At 35.7% G+C, this 16423-nt stretch overlaps 3 protein-coding genes across 5 annotated transcripts; 2 read left to right on the top strand and 1 right to left on the bottom strand.

The window, feature by feature from the left end:
- The first annotated feature begins 1034 nt into the window (after nucleotides 1-1034).
- Nucleotides 1035-5410, top strand: LOC119997390. Of its 2 annotated transcripts, XM_038844366.1 has the most exons (4): nucleotides 1035-1148; nucleotides 1201-1471; nucleotides 4333-4413; nucleotides 4598-5410. In XM_038844366.1, the coding sequence occupies exons 2-4, from the start codon at nucleotides 1313-1315 to the stop codon at nucleotides 4979-4981; spliced, it is 624 nt and encodes a 207-aa protein (XP_038700294.1). In that variant the 5' UTR covers nucleotides 1035-1148; nucleotides 1201-1312; the 3' UTR covers nucleotides 4982-5410. The 2 variants fall into 2 exon arrangements, with proteins under 2 accessions (XP_038700294.1, XP_038700293.1); XM_038844365.1 differs by lacking the exon at nucleotides 1035-1148 and having other exon boundaries at nucleotides 1160-1471.
- Nucleotides 5411-6454: 1044 nt separating this feature from the next.
- LOC119997910 lies at nucleotides 6455-12623 on the top strand. 2 transcript variants are annotated; one of them, XR_005468090.1, is made up of 4 exons: nucleotides 6455-6611; nucleotides 7784-8409; nucleotides 11624-11848; nucleotides 12488-12623. XR_005468090.1 is itself a non-coding variant. In XM_038845140.1 (3 exons), exons 2-3 carry the CDS (start codon nucleotides 7859-7861, stop codon nucleotides 11691-11693), a joined length of 621 nt encoding a protein of 206 aa, XP_038701068.1. In that variant the 5' UTR covers nucleotides 6455-6611; nucleotides 7784-7858; the 3' UTR covers nucleotides 11694-12114. The 2 variants fall into 2 exon arrangements, 1 of the variants encoding a protein (XP_038701068.1); XM_038845140.1 differs by lacking the exon at nucleotides 12488-12623 and having other exon boundaries at nucleotides 11624-12114.
- Nucleotides 12396-13141, bottom strand: LOC119996898 (putative invertase inhibitor). The gene has a single exon (XM_038843675.1). The coding sequence runs from the start codon at nucleotides 12936-12938 to the stop codon at nucleotides 12396-12398; it is 543 nt and encodes a 180-aa protein (XP_038699603.1). The 5' UTR covers nucleotides 12939-13141.
- Between the last annotated feature and the right edge of the window lie 3282 nt (nucleotides 13142-16423).

Here is a 16423-nt window from a genome sequence, read left to right as displayed (position 1 = left end):
ACAACACACTTTAATCATTTCTTATGATCTCTCCAAACAAGTACAGGCTTATTGTCAAATGTCCCTTCTATTAGAAAGAGGGTTTTTAAACTTGGGTTCTACGCTCGACAATTGAAAACAAAGGTTATAAATTATGGTACACGAGTGGATAGAAATAGAAATGATGCAGGTATAGGAATAGATAGCGAACTAATTAAGAGGATTTTGTAAAGATAAAGAAGGTCATAGGATTTTAATGACTAAATTGGTGACATGGAAACAGATAATTAATGTAAGTGTTCACAACATTAATTTGGGAGGACTTAGATGAGATTGTTAAGGGGGCTTCAAGTAGGACAAATATTTTTTGGGAGAGACCTAAATGGACATGTAGGAAAATATAGTAAAATTTTTGATAGTGTACATGGAAAGTATGAGTTTGAGGATAAAATGAGGTTGGAGAAAATATTTTAGAGTTTGTCGTTAGTTTAAGAAGAGAGAATCACATTTAATTACTTTTAAGAGTAGGTATAACTCTAGTCATATATATTTCATTCTTAGTCGAAAGATAGATATAAGACTTTGTAAAGATTGCAAAGTGATTCTGGGGGAGAGTGTAACCACACAACATAGAATGATAATGTTAGAAATATGTTTTATGAAACGAAATGACCTAGAAGAAGTAGAGTAGTACAAGAGTGTAAAATTAAGTAGTGGGATCTAAACAGAGATGAATATATTGCTTTTAGAAAGAAATTACTTAAACAATGTAAATTTTAGCTATATTTTATACACTACAAGATTTTGTATTTTTTTTATTTATATTAACTAAATATATATTTAATAATTTAATATTAAACTGACTCAAAGTCTCAAACTCGATCTAATCTCGATTAAACCATTAAATTATGAATCAATAAATTTTACGGGCCGAATGAGATTTCAAAACCTTGCTAAATAAGGGGTAACTCGATTGCCCGTGGGCCTAATAAAGAAAAGACTTTGGTTTATTATTATTATCAAAATATTTATCCCAAAAATTTATAGTTGGTTACATGTAGGTGACGCCAAAAGTCGACAAATCGACAGTCCAACTTCACTCGCAATCCGAATGTACTGTTCTACAAAGATGCAATTGTCTTCTCGAAACCACTTTTGCATAAAGATACATAAACCGCCGTGTTTCCTCCACAACCATCTGCGATAGGAATTTGATTGAACATCAACCATCTCTGTAAACTCTCTGTAAGCACACGGATTCAATTGATACAAAGGAGAATTGTATATACAAGTACACATATCCTCTGCAAATTGATTGTTGAAGCGGCATAGGATGGGGAAGAAGAGGAAGTCAATAGCCACGAGCCTGGACGAGGTGGATCGAAACATGTACGCCTCGTTTTGTGGCGCTGCCAACTCTCTCTCACAGCTGTACACCCAGGCCATGAACCAACAGAAGCTCTCCTTCCAAGCCGGTGAACGCCACGGCCTTGTAAGATTTCCTAACCCCTCTTGTCTTTGACTTTTATGTTAATTTTTGCAGGCTTTGATTTGATAAATTAAAAACGTTTTCTTGTCTTGGTTTGGTCCGTTGTCGTTCTCTATGGAGTGGCTTGTCTGATCTGATAGATGTGCATGTACTATCTTCTCTCGGTGCTTTGTAGTTCTTAGAATTAATTCATTATTACCAACCCTGGTGATTATTGACTCTTCTTTTTATCTTGAGTATTTTAATGTTCTGGTTATAATGGGGGGGGGTCTTGTTCTTCTAGATGATGTAATTGGCATGATATATATAGTCTAGAGGGTGGGATGAAGGAAATAGGCCTCTAACCATGTTTGCGATGTAGGCAGGAATATCATCCTACCCAGTTATTACGCATTTTTTTTTATCGATGCTGAAGCGTGTATAGAGTTTCATAAGAAAATGTTCAACTGCGTAGAGCCTACCTGCCCCTCTAATGTGGACCTTGGCAGCTGTTAACTTTGTGGTTACAAGCTTAATTTCACTGCATCTTATGTGTTTTCTTGTTTCTGTTATGGGGATGGGGCAAAGGCTAGAACAATTGGCCTTTCGTTGTCCAGTTCCCATTGTGGTTTACAGAGATTGTTTGACTGATGATTAGAATTGGAGAAATTCCATTCTTTTTATGTTGCCATTCTGGCTTGTTTTTTCGTGTTTTCATCTTCATTCTTGAAGAATTTGTGCTTGAGTGCGTGTGCATGCTCAATTGTTCGTGCCTTCCCTGAGTAGCAAAACGAGTTTTCATCAAGAAATTTTGTTGAGAGTAGTATTACTCAGGGATATTAAGCTGCAAAATCCAATTTTAGTAGGAGTGAGATTAATTTTGGGGCTTCGATTCGATCTATGCATTGCAATGACGGGTTTGTTTTCGGGCAATTTATCTTTCTAAAATCCTAGGTTGCGATTTCGGGATTTGTGCATCGTTGAAGGCAATATTACTATAACTGGTGGACCTATGGTCCACCTTGCCTCTCTGGGGCGGGTGGCTGGGTGTGACAGTACTGTTGAAGGTGGTCTATGTGTGTGCAGGGGGAGGCAGTGCTATATCTGCATCAGGTAAGCTGTGTAGTTTTTGTGCAGGTGGTAGTTTGTTGCTGTTGGTAAGAGTTTGAAGCTTGATTCTGGGAAGAGATTGGGTTCGATACTGCAGTGGGGATTAGCCATGGTTGTAGATCCAGCAGTGGCAGGAAAGGGTAATTCCATGGAAGAATTCCCTCCATTGGGTAGCAAAGTTGGGTTTCAAGGGATTAGATTGGAGGATTTTCAAGCTGGTGGCAGCAATGAAGAACAAAAAAAAAGAGTTTGTGTATGTGTACTGTGCCAAATGACTTTGGAATATCAACTTGGCCAGGGTTGTTTGGTCACCAAGGAGGCAATGAAACTTTGAAGCTTGAATGTATTCCACCAGTAGAAAAAGATAGAAAATTTTATGTTCAACCAACCCGTGAAATGGTTGCTGATGGCTTGGATAAGTGGGAAAGGTGTTTGGTAGGTTATTTCATTGCAGTCTCCATGCCTTTTAAGGTGGTCCGGAACTTAGCTGAGAGGGTTTGGAGGAAAATGGGCCTGGAAGATGATGGATGGATTTATTATTTCAGATGTGGGGAGTATTGACAATGTTCAGGGTATCCTTGAAAAAGGTTCTGTTGATGCTTGGTGGGAAATTGATTGTGTTGCTGCAGTGGAAGCCAGATCAGGTTTTTTGTTAAGGAAAGGATCATGCATTACGCATATACCAACTTGGGTACAGTTGCACCATCTATCGTTGCATTTATAGAACTCCAAAGGCCTAAGCATGCTGCTAGTGCGGTGGGGAAGCCTCTCACTTGTGACAAAATCATGATGCATGGTACAAGAACATCTTTCGCGTGGGTATGTGTAATGTTAGATGCGAAGAAGGAATAGCTGCAATCATTCATCCTTGGGAAACTTCATGATGGTGATGAGCCAGTTGAGATTCGAGTAGAGTATGAGTGGAAATTTGAGCGATATCCTAAATGCCATGTATTTGGGCATCGATGTCAAGTGGAGAATAATGAGAAGGCTATGGGTACTATGTGTACAAATAAGAATGAAAAGGTGTAGAGGCCAGTTGTGCATGAAAATGCTAGGGTCGGTCCGTCGCTGATGCTCTGAATTTGACCCGTGGATTGGCTGCTGGTAATGAAACAAGTACTAGTGCAAATCTAGTGGTTCGTGGTACTAATGTTATGAGCAAAGGGTATGATGCAATTGCGAGTGGTGCAGTGGAAGACTCTGCAGGATCAAATGTTGCGCTGCTTGATGCAGAGGGTGATGCTGGTAGCTTGGGAGCTATGGCTATTGATAAAGGAGAAGACTTGGGGGTCTGTGAGAACTCACAAATAGCACCTGTATGTGGAACGAGATGAATCTGTTGATGGAATTGAGTGAATGATGGCTTAACTTTGATTACTTGTGAGGTTGTGCAGAGATGAGGGCTTTCGCGTAATTCAGATGGTTCCACTAAGCTTTTGCTCCAATTTTGCAACTGGTTCCCAGTTCTAATTCATTTCGAATGGTGAATTTGGTGTAGGCATCCGTTTAGAATCTTTAGATACTACTGCCTAAGATTAATGTTGGCTGGTAGTACATTTATCTTCTGAAATCAGTTCTTCAAGGACTGCTGAATTTAATTTACTATTTTCTATTGAGTTTTGTATACCCTCATACTTGAGGAAAAACTATATTGCAGTAGACAATGATGAATGAAGTTTTGAAATCCCATATAACATAATTTATGTAGGTTTTGGTGTTTGACTTTAATATGCTCTTCTTTTCATGACATATCTTGTTCATATTGTTTTAAGGAAAAACTGTATCAATGGATTAGGAGGCTGCAAGAAGGTGGTTCGAGAGTGACTACAGTTGATATACTTAATTACATTCAGGTTTGTTGGATATTTCATTGCCTTGTACATTGCGATTTCTTTCTTTGAAAGTAGAGGATATATATGTTAAGAGGAGGGGCGAGGAGAGAGTACTTGTTGAATTAGTGCTACAGTAGTAGTTGATTAATTTTTTTCTTTTGAACTGAAAACAATGAATGATTAATTTCTTCTAATGTCTATGCAGAATGAGCTGGACTATTGTGGAGAAGAGCCATCAATGTCCCCTAGAGCACCCATTCCTCAGAATTCTCAACCATCTACGCAGTTCACAAATTCCAGCTTTTCGGTTTCTTCAGCCTCGTCTGGCACAGCAGGCAGAACAAGTGGTGGGCAGGGAGCTCGCTCTGAACACTCTAATAATCAATCCAAAAATTTAATTTTCTCAAATGCTTTGTCGAGCCCCGTTCGGCGGAGTCTTCAGAACTATCACATTGCTCAGGAAGGCCACTACCCAGCTGGTGGTCCATCTAATGGAAGCCGCAATGAGGCCAACTTTATTCAAAACCAGGACAGACATGCCAATCCTCCCAGTTCCAATGATTCTTCAATGGACATGCATGCGGACTAAATTGGCCTGTCCAGGAAACCTTTTGTGGTATGTTGTTGTTGTTTGTTTGCAGTTTGCTTGCTGAATAACTTGAAATGGATGATGTAGTCGCTTGGTTGTTCGAAGCATTACATGGAAACTGTCCTTTGTAGAAAATCAAAGGCAGGGTGCTGGCAACTTCATCGCGTATCTCAACAGAATACTTTCTTTTAGTAGCTTGTGTGTTCTACTAGACAGGGTGCTGCTGGCAAGTTAATCTTTCTTGTTTTTGCGTGACATTTGCTGTCAGAATGATTTTTAAACTTTAGGTTTTTCTTCATCTTCTTTTAAGGATGTGTTATATACTGAAAAAAAAATCATCTGTGTAAATTTGCTCTCCTGTATATCTTGATGAAGATTTGCTATGAAGAAATGGGAAGAAGGAAAATATCTGAAGATTTTTTTTTGGTCCCTTGAATTTTCTGCTTTTGTCTATTTGGTTGGTTGTATGGTATGGTATGGAGAGTGATGGACTAGATCCAAGGCTCCCACACAACCATTACTTCCAGAGGAGACTTCCATGCAACTTGTTAATGGGGCTTGAAGAATTGATTGACGTTTGTTTGTTCCCCCTTTTATGGTCTATAATTGACAACCTCCTCTGTAGCCTGAATGAACCCCCCCCCCCCCACCCTCCCCCACAGGTCAATTCCACAATTGAACCAGAACCTTGTATTTGTACACAGAAGAATCCAAATCAAAAATGATGTTGAAGAAAAATATATATAAAAAAAAGGATAATAATTCTTTTAGTATTTTGACTATTTGTATAACAATTTTGTTATTTGTATTTTATATAAAATAATAAGTATTTCATTAATGGAGGCCAAAAGTTATCCATGTTTGTGCCAAAAAATAACTTCAATGTCACTGACAAAGAAAAACATCTGCACAATTATTACCATCCAATTTGCTGAAAACTTGATTATGGAACTTCTTGTGTTATAATTTGAAGAGATTTAGAGGGATGAGAATAAGGAGATGAGATAGATTAGGCTCAAATTCTAGGTATTATCCACGTTCGGGACTTAAAAAATTTGTGTGATTTTATCTTTTAAATCATATCGTTAATTTACACGAAACCTTATGATATGAGACTTTTTACCTGTCTTAACATGGCGGAGAAGTTAAAGTGAAAAAAACAAATACTAATATTAAACTAATTGTATTGACCTCAAAAGGAAGGCACAGAAAGAAAAGCAAGCTTTCTCTTCATAATTAATTAATTACCACACCACCCATCATATTCATATGCACTCACTTTCCTGAAAGTGAGAGAAGATTATTTTTATATTTTAATAAATAATAAAATAAGAAAAGTAAAAGCAGAAATTTTAAAAAAAAAAAGTGAAAAAAACACGACCAAATAAAACTGGACCCGTCGCTATCATACGCCGTCGAGTCATTATCTCCATCCTCCTTCAAATAATTCGAACAAGAATTAAACCCCGGAAATATTTTTATTTTTATTTTTCTCTCTTTATTTTTCTTCTATTTCAACCACAAGTCGCCAATTACTAGGCGATTTAATTCGTAGGAGCCGCGATCCGACATCCCGGCGCCGCCGATTTAGTTACCGGGAATCACTATCAAATCTGAAACTTCCTGTCAGGTATTGCACTCTTTAATTTCTTTCTTTGACAACTTTCTGTTTGGTTCCCGAGAAATTTGAGGAAGTTGTGAATCTTATTTCATTTTTTTTTATTTGAAGTAAGCGAAAGTAGAGTAGAATCATCCAGATTTAGCTGTGGAAGGTGTTGCTTTCTATTTCTGTTCTCTTTTGAGCATTATTGTGAGCCTGGTTCGGTGCTTTGGCGTTTTGCAGTTTTGATTTGTTTTATGCTGTTGTTGCTTATGGAGTAAACGGATCATAAACAATTGGTTTTGTTTTGAATTCTTCTTAGCTGTTTATTTAAATCAAGCTTTGTTTTGACTGTGAAGGAAGCTGGTGTTGATTTGTAAACTCTATTTGATTCTGTCTTTAGTAACTTTTTGATTCTAGGAAATTAATTAATATGCTATGACAGTGTGAATCAAAATCGTTTATTTTCCCTTTTTGGTCTGATCATTCATTTTTATACATCAATTTCATGGAAATAATCTCCAAAGAGCGAACTTCTTTTTTGGTCACTAGATCTGTTTTCATCTGAAATTTTATTGTTTCATTGAGATTAGCTCTCCATATCTCTCATAGGTGGAACTTTTTTCCTTTTACTATTTACCATATTATCTTGCCTTTCAATACGTTTGTGGTCACGCGCTGGGTTTTGACCCAACTTAACCTGTAATCAGTTGGGAAACTTTCGTGCGTGTGGACCTGACGGCCAAAGTTTAGGCCCATATCGGATGTCCAAAGGACAAACTTGTATGATATAGTTCTCAATTACCAAAAAAGCAAGCTGCTGTTTTGTTCTATCTCTTTTATTTCTTCGCATGTTATGTGTAAATTCAACTGCCCATGGAATTGTTGTATCCATACCTAGTTTGTTGAAATGTGACCGATCATATTTTATGGCTTTAAATAAATTTGATACTAGCCTTAATAATTTTATGAAACCTGGGGAAATGTTGACATTAATACAAGTCAGTCGTCACATTACCTCATAGTTAATGATAATTGAAAAAGTATGCTGTCAAAGTAACTAGTTCTTAACGGTTCTACCTGAAATCTGTGTAAAGTAAGGAAAAACCAAAGAACCGTAATTTGGTAACGTAGAGTTGCACTGTTATGCTTAACTTGTTTGTGATCTTGAATGTTTGAAATCATGCCTGATTTTGTGATAGGGTTGCACAAAGGGCTGGTGGCCTCAGTTCGGAGCTTTACTGAAAGTGTATTGTGGCCCCAGATGAGCAGAACTGATGTTATTGGCATTGGAAGGTGGAGGGTTCTTCTCTTCGTCAGCTTCTGGTTATAGCAAGGGCTTGACCCTTCTTCTCTTGGGTCAAGAGCACGAAGACAAATCCATGAGAGTTAGTCCGTGGAATCATTACCAGTTGGTGGACCAAGAACCTGACCCTGACCTCCAGCTGGCTTCCACGAAGAATCGGCTTTCCCGCGGGTGTGCTTCCTTTGTCTGCTTTGGTCGCACTTCCACAGGAATTGATGCCCCATCCCCTCTTAAAGTAGGTCCTACACAACAGCAAGATGTCTCGCCAGGGCCTCTTGTTTCGGACAAGGGCAAAGATCATGCATCTGATCTTATTGATGAAAATAATATGAGAAAAGTCTCCCTTAAGAGTAGCTTGAAGAAGCCATCAAAGAGCATTCCAGGTCCAATTCAGGTCACTGATCAAAGTGATGTATTGAATGAAAAGGGTAGTGATAGCCCTGGTCACACAGAAAGGAGGAAAGTGCAGTGGACAGATGCTTGCGGAAGTGAGCTTGCTGAGATCAGGGAATTTGAGCCCAGGTATGTAATTTTTTTCCCTTGAATTCTATTTGGAAAAGATTAAGATTTTGCTTTTATTTATACATTTTGTGCTTTTTTGCTTTATGCGTTAATCAGTCTCAAAGTTCATCCTGTGTTAATCCTGATTTTGATTTGAGATTAGGATCTTAGAAGCCATTGTACTTCTAAAAATATGATTTATCTATTTATGCTAATGGCTGTTAACTGTTAAGTACAATCTTTTAAGTTGTAAGTACTAGGCCCTCTGATGATCTGAAAATACTTGTCTGCATTAGCCTGATCAGTTCAAATTCTTGATCTCCCTCTGTCATCTGACTCAGAACAGGCTGGAGGACTCCAAACTTTTTTCGATAATAGCTTAACTGGCATTTTTCAAGCAAAAAAAAGAAGAGGAAAGTGATATTCAGAAATCACTATAGAAGTGGACAAAGATAAGCAGAATAAAGAAATATTTTGAATTGCATAGATGAACTTAGGATTGATGAATTCAAGATATAACAATTACTTGGAGCCCGAAAGTTCTGCAGAAGCAAAGCTAGAGGCAAGAAAACTTATTAACTCAACCATTAGCTGTGTTCTTGATCATATGGATAGAATAGAACAAAGGGCTTTTTAAAGGGAAGACATTCCTTTGGGTATTGTCAAAACCATTGAAATACTAGCATTTGCTAGTCGTCAGGTGATGGTTTTGCTGTAACTGAGGATTTGTTCATTGATGTGCTTGATTTATTGTACACTAAGAAATGCTTGTACGTGGGAGGCACCCTGTTGAGGACCTTGTTAAGAATTTGACAAGAAGCCTTCGATTCAATTCAAAGCTAAAAAATATATTTGATTGAACATGGCAGAGAAAGCACATAATGAATCTACTCTAGTCTCTAGGCAAGCCAATTGAAGCAAGTATACCCCAAAGAGCCTAATAAATCTAGTATAGAACACACATAATGGTTCTATCCTAGCTCAAGCAAATCAAAGCAGAGTGTGCCCTTTGAGAACCTATTACAGTTGGGATAAAATCTAGGCAAACCCTCCAAAATATTCTTCTAATTCTCTAGTGCATAATAAAACAACTACATAAACTCTGTATTTATATACATCAAAACCTATACTTATTTAGTAAAACAAACTCCAATTAGGACTCTTAAACTAACCTAGACTTCTGTTAAACTTAGGAAACAAACTCTAATTTGTTGACTTAAATAAGGATTCCTCAACAAACTCTAATTAGTTGCCTAAACTTAAATAAGGATTCATAATTAACTTCCTCACTCCTACAATTCTCATCACACCCCCATGGTACCATCTTTCAATAATTCTTTTTTACTGCTTGAAAATGAAATTCAAGTGGCTGGCATCCATTTGGTTTTCTCACCTGATGACGTATCCATATATTTAAATTAACTCGAATTCATGTGATTGAGAAGCTCAATATTTTAAGCCCATTTTTAAGTGGAAGGGATGGCTGCTACTCTTCTTTGTCCTTAGGTATCATCTCCTGGGGAGACTTGTAATGCAATCCATATTGCAAGGTCAAGTACCTAGAGTGAGCACTTTTCTTTTATTATATATTAAGAGGAAGCACTTAAGTCTGCCAAGAAAAGGAAATTCTGCTGCAGAAGCACTATCTATTTTCTACAGATGGATTGTTTAATTTTTCAAGAAATGGACACAGACTAGATTTCTAAAAGACTATGACTTCTTAGCTGCACAAACACACAGACAAACTTTCTTTGCCAAAATTGTAATATTGTATGCACTAATGATAGTTCAACTGTTCAAGACTCTGAGCTCCCATATCTATTATATGTTCCATTTCAATTCAATTCCTACAAATATTTTCTGTAATGCAATGTGCTAATATATAATTCTTTAAAATCTGTATCATACACCTTCAACTGGTTTTGTTTCTATATGGCTCTTGTTTTCATTACCTAAGAACATATTTAAACTGGTTCTCTCTTTACATCTTTCAGAAGTTATCTGAACTTGTGCAAATTATAACAAACAATGAATTTTTGGTGTCTTGGCATTCAGCTTTATTTATCATTTCATTGTTTCACATGAAGAGTGGATTTTCCATCTTAAAATTTTAATGAGAGAGGAAGACATTCTGCTCTTACCAAATTTCCCGCTGAAATGGTGGAACCATATGCATTCCTGATCTCATGTCCTTAGGATAAGTCCATTAGAATTAACTCCAAGAACCTAAAACTTGTTGACTAAGAAGATCCTTTTCTTTCAAAATTTTGTGTTCATGGGTTACTAAATTAACAAAGCATGTCTGACGGTATGAGTTTCAGTTTCTTAGGGCTCTCCATGCAAATATTTTTTCCAATTTTTATTTTTGATTGAGGTGTGGACAAAATGTTATTTTGCTGAGCAGTTAAATCAAGTAACATGGATGTGGATTAATTTGAAAGCTGATTATGATTCTTGCTTGACTCCTTTAAAATGTTAGTTCTCATTCATGGTATGAGACTATGAGTATTGACTTCTCAGTTGTTACTGACATTCTTTACTATGTTGTTTTATTACTTGTGTCCACTTTGTTTGAAATTACAAGACTTTGTAAAATTTGCATTCATTTTAATAAAAAAAAATTCTGTTAATTCGCTTCTTTGTGTAATATATGCAGACCTTTTTCTTGTTTGATTTGTTAAATGAAGTAAATGCTGCTTCGGATTTTGGTGAAATTGGTATACAATTCCCTTGTAGAACTATTTCCATTGCTTTAACTCAACTATCTAGATATATGACTCAATCAAAGTTCTCTTGCATTAACCTTGAAAGAAAATTTAGAAAATTTGATGTTCATAGCCTACTGGAAATCCTCATCTTGATTACATTATAAATTTATATGTTCGTTTGGACCCGGTCAACCTACTATTTCTTTAGTAAATATTCAAGGAGAAGTACTTCCTACTATTTCTTTAGTAAATATTCAAGGAGAAGTACTTGTTGAGACATTCAAATGAAATATGTTTAGGATTGACCACTGGTGCCAATGTGCTCCAATGAAATTCCATTTCCGTGCTTACCTTGCTGAAGTATAGGTTTTATATGTCTTGAAATGCATGTTACCATAGTTAAAGAGAAAAAGGCTGGTGAGAGAACTTTATTTGTTTTAATCCTCCTTGCATATTTACTTTCTTGTTTTTGTACGTCCCGATTCTATCAATCGTATTGCTGAGATGGAATATTGTGGCAATGGCAGCGAAACGGAGGAGTCAGATGATGAATTTGAGAATGGAAATGAAAGAACTTGTTCATGTGCAATCATGTAACGGGATCCTTGCCAATACATCATGTGGCTGAACGTTTTTTTTGGACATGCGAGGATACATCTGGTAGACATGCGAGGGGATACATCTGGTAGATAAAGACGACTACTAACAGCGCTCATTGGTATCTCCCTGGTTCACTAGATTTCTTGGCGAAGGTAAAGTTTGTATCTGGTCCATGAGCACGTAATGCTTCATCTAGCCACTTTTGTTCGACTGTCCTTTTGTTAATATTTAAATGAAGAATTCCGTCTGTCGTTTTGAGCTTCACTTTATTTATGTATTTCTGTATCGCGTGATTGCATTGTCCATTGTTTCATGACAATTAATTTGGTATTATTCTTTTTGGCAGACCATTTGTAGTCTTTTTGATGAGGCAGACCATTTATAGTTAATGGAATTCCGTTGTGTTTGTTGTTCTTCATGCATATAGGATTTGACCTACCATTGATCTCTGGCATGGTCCCCTGATTGATATTTTGTGTATAAATGACATTGTTACGATGAAAGTTCTGTTATTAGGTAAGAAACTCTCCTCTCTTCGGAGGTCGTTGGTTCGATTTTAATTTTTTATGTTTTGAAATTGCTCAACTCTCTCCATGGACGAACTTTTCATGTATTTTATTCCTTAGGCGGGTGAATTCACTTTACATATGCATTATAAGAAATTAAACCGGTACATTGGTCTAGAAACAGATCAATCAGCTAAAGAAGATCTGTAATTTCAACTCCAATTACGCTAAACCTATAAGTGATTTGATTTGCCATTGAAATTGATTCAACTTTGACACCAGCAGACTCCAATGCTTGATCACACTGGAGTGGACCATCACCGGCAACTTTTGCATCATAATTTGCACTCATCTTGTCCTCGTCGATTTCCACCAGCGCGCTCCGGAATGATATGATGGTTTCTTCATAAGATGCGACACATGACTCGAGTGCAGACTTCAATTTTCCGGGTTTGGCATTCTTCTTCAGCATGTTCTTAATGTAGGCTTCAGTTTTTGTCGAATTGGTTACGGCCAGATCCAAAGCAATCTTAGCTAGGGCACGAAAATCGCGAGCCGATGATGTTCGGGGATCGGATTCAAGAGTCTTGGTGCAGAAGGAGGAAGTGTCGCCGGTTCTGGAACACACCTCCTCCACCAGTTGGGATGGAGTCTTCCCTCTTGCCTTAACATGGATAATTGATAGAGAGAGAATTAGAAGTGTTGCAAGCAACAACAAATGACTTAGAGAATGCATTGTTCACAAGAAGCAAAGAAAATTTGTTTATGGGGATTAGGGGGGTGTTGGGATGGATATATGAGAATACAAAACCTTATTTTGGAATTTGATTGGGATACAATGGAAAGCAATCTTTTATATCTTGTTTTTAGAGATTAATGCATTATGCTGGCATGTATGTATATATGATTTTATTTATTTTTTTGTGGAAGTTTAGTAGTTTACCAACCAGTTATATCAAGAAAAGATATTGAATTGAATGTGTCCATAACTATAAGGAGGATTTATCATTTATCTGTTTCTGTTTCCCTCCATCATACTATTATTATTATTATTTTTAATTACTGTTAAAGGACACTTGTCGCAAATAGAAGTAGTTTTATGGCTCTAAGAAATTCAAAATTACAATATTTAGAAGTATTTTAAAATTTGATAATACCATTTCCAAAACAATTTTCCACGAGAATATCTTTCCTTTCAAAACTCCTCTCTTCCATGTGATAAAACAATCTCCCATCCGATCTTCCATCATCAGTTTATGATTATCCATCTCCATTTCGTCCACTCCCATCGAAGGCCCAGGTACTTCACCTATTTATGATGTTATTCATTTTGTTTCCGGAGGCGTTTTCGGCGGTCGGATCGGACAATTTTCTTCATGGATGGCCGAAACTTTAAGGTCAAATTCTGATGGGATCAACAATTGATGACAACGAATGATGATTGGGGATTGGTCGTGGTGTGCCAGTGCTCCGTTTTGGTGGGTCAACGGCCTTGATCGATGGCCGGACGGCTGCAATTCACAATGTCGTGAGATATTATCGGTTTTGACCTGGCGATATCTTATCTGTTTGTTATTTATTATCTGTTTCTAATATATATTATATGTTTCTTGCAGATCTCTTATTTTTACAATGGAGAAGGGAAATTATGTGTGTGAGAAGTTAAGAAACCACAATAGAAAGACTTGTAAGCGATGACAAAAAAAACCGATCCGAGAACTATCCATAAGATATCCGATCCATTTAAAACCCGAAAACCGATCCTATAGGGTTTGGAAACGGTTTTGATTTTGATTTTCAAACCCGTTACGGTTTAGGTCGAGTTTGGTTTTTGATGCCGCGTTTAGGGTACCCGAACCGTTTAATAAAAAAAGTGAATTATAGGAATAACATTATAAATCATCTATATAAAGATATATTATTAGGATGCTAAATTTTAACATGAACAACCATATAAAATAAAATAAAATAAAATAATATATTTATAGATTATATATTCAAACTATAACAACATGATAAGTCATATTATTTTTAAAAAAATTGAATTATACATTTATTTTAAAATAAAAAAAATTTAAAAGTTAAATGGTAAACGGGTACCCGATGGTAAACGGTTATAGAACGGTTCCGGTTTTGAAAATTTAAATGGTTTTTTAAACGGTTTTGGTATTGGGTACCTTAAATGGAAATGATTTCAGTATTATAGTAATACCATCATCTTATTTTTTATGATTTTTTTATTATATTTTATAATTGTATCCATGAATAGATGATTTTTCATTATGACAGATTACATCTTTTAAAATTCTGAATTATTTATGATATATATTATTTGTAAATTTTTAGGCATGTAAGATTGATTTGGTTTAATTTTGTTATGTGTTTGAGACATAATTTATTTGAAAATTTAAGATAGATGAAAGTATGATGAAACATATAATATTGTGAAGAAACAGATAAAATTTGAATATATCCAAAATAAATAATATATCCAAAAAATAAAATAAAAAGAAAAAAAGTGATGCACCTTTTCAGATATATTTTTAGCATATCCAAAACAAATATAATATTAACAAATACAAAATAGATATAACATCATCTATTGAAGATAGATCAATGCCTTTTCATTTTCCTTCTCTAAATCAAATCTTTGAAGATATGTCTCTATTGCAAACGAAGGAAGTGGAAGAAGTCCATATCTCAGTGACAAGGAAGAAGAATAAGCGACGATCTATGTCACAAGTGATAGAAGAAGAGAGAGAAAAAGCATTGATCAAAGAAGAATGGAAAACAATATTCCATAAACGACAAAAAGTTAAAATGACTTATTTTATCATGGGGCTCGTAGATTTTGTTATCATCCCTCAATTGTCATCACATAAGTGTTTTCGACATATTCTGTGGTGAGTTTTGTTGTTTTTTTTTCAATCTTTTTATGATATATTCAAATATGAGATTTGTTGTCATATGTTTCGACTTGTTGATATTATATATGTTTCATTATATCTATTTGAAATTTGAAACAAGAGAATTTCATTTGTTAATGCCACCATAATGAAGGTTGAAACACAATAATTTCATTTAAATATATATATAATATCAGTACATTCAAAACAGATAACACATCAAAATAGATATAGGATGCGTTTGCTGCACCATATATTGTAGTTTGACAATATATTGTTATGCACAACCAAACAATAATTTTTGAACTCAAAAACTGAGACACTTTGGACACAATATATTGCTCATTTTGAAATTGTTCCATTTTGAACAATTTTGAGACATTTTGACACCATTTTCCAATTTTCTCCTTGGTTTTAAATGGATTGACTATAATGCCCTCATCTTCTCCACCTCTCTCATCTGTTTCTCCACATCTCTCTCACGTCTCTCATCCTCACCACTCATCACCGTTGATCAATTTCTCGAGTCGTCCTCCTCCAACGGACTCGTCGTCATCCACTAGTCCTCCTCTATGCAAAACTCTTTACTTAATTTTTTTCATTATAACTAATTCATTTAAGTAATTCTGTAATTACATTGTCAATAAAAATTATTTAAGTAATTATTAATATTTAAGAAATTGTTTCTTATTATTGATTTTACTATTTATTTCTATTAATGACAACTTTAATGCATAATACTCCTGCACATAATTTATCCAACAATTTTAACATCTTATATGCTATTAACAAAAATGCAACCAAACACATAATATCAACAGGATCCAAAACAGATATAATATCAGTAGATCCAAGAGATATAGAATCATTAGATTCAAAAATAGTACCAGTTTCACTCATGTTACTAGATTATGTTCCAAAAGGGATGCGCCTTGATGCGAGGAGTTGATTGGTGGTGTTGTTGGTCGCCTGTGTTGGTCAGATCGAACTATTTTCCAAATGATGGTCCGTGATTTCACCAAGTTTTTTCGACGACTCAACTGATCATTAACAGTGGTGATGATTGGGCTTTTGGTCGAGCTGTTATAGAGCTTCACTTTAGTGATCAAACGACAACCTTCTTCTACGGCGCAAGGGAGAAGAAGAAGGAAGAAATATGAAGGACATTTCGATAAATTTGTAATTTTTATCTTTATTTTTAAATATTTTTTTGACATATACTTATTGGAACAAACCTCTTCTCATTTAAGTCATTTTGTTCTTATGTGTAAATTCAGTCTGGTTTTTGTGCTGAGGCCATGAATCGCGCCAGCAC

This window comes from Tripterygium wilfordii, chromosome 4, assembly GCF_013401445.1.
Source record: "Tripterygium wilfordii isolate XIE 37 chromosome 4, ASM1340144v1, whole genome shotgun sequence".
NCBI classification, from domain to species: Eukaryota; Viridiplantae; Streptophyta; class Magnoliopsida; order Celastrales; family Celastraceae; genus Tripterygium; species Tripterygium wilfordii.
This window is presented reverse-complemented; position numbering and strand designations above follow the sequence as displayed.

Excerpts from the sequence above, each read along its gene's own strand:
- LOC119997390 (XM_038844366.1), top strand. The coding sequence starts at position 1,313 with ATGGGGAAGAAGAGGAAGTCAATAGCCACGAGCCTGGACGAGGTGGAT. Across the intron at positions 1,472-4,332 it reads CCGGTGAACGCCACGGCCTT|GAAAAACTGTATCAATGGAT; the intron begins GTAAGATTTCCT and ends TATTGTTTTAAG. Across the intron at positions 4,414-4,597 it reads ATATACTTAATTACATTCAG|AATGAGCTGGACTATTGTGG; the intron begins GTTTGTTGGATA and ends ATGTCTATGCAG.
- LOC119997910 (XM_038845140.1), top strand. The coding sequence starts at position 7,859 with ATGTTATTGGCATTGGAAGGTGGAGGGTTCTTCTCTTCGTCAGCTTCT. Across the intron at positions 8,410-11,623 it reads ATCAGGGAATTTGAGCCCAG|CGAAACGGAGGAGTCAGATG; the intron begins GTATGTAATTTT and ends TGGCAATGGCAG.
- LOC119996898 (XM_038843675.1), bottom strand. The coding sequence starts at position 12,938 with ATGCATTCTCTAAGTCATTTGTTGTTGCTTGCAACACTTCTAATTCTC.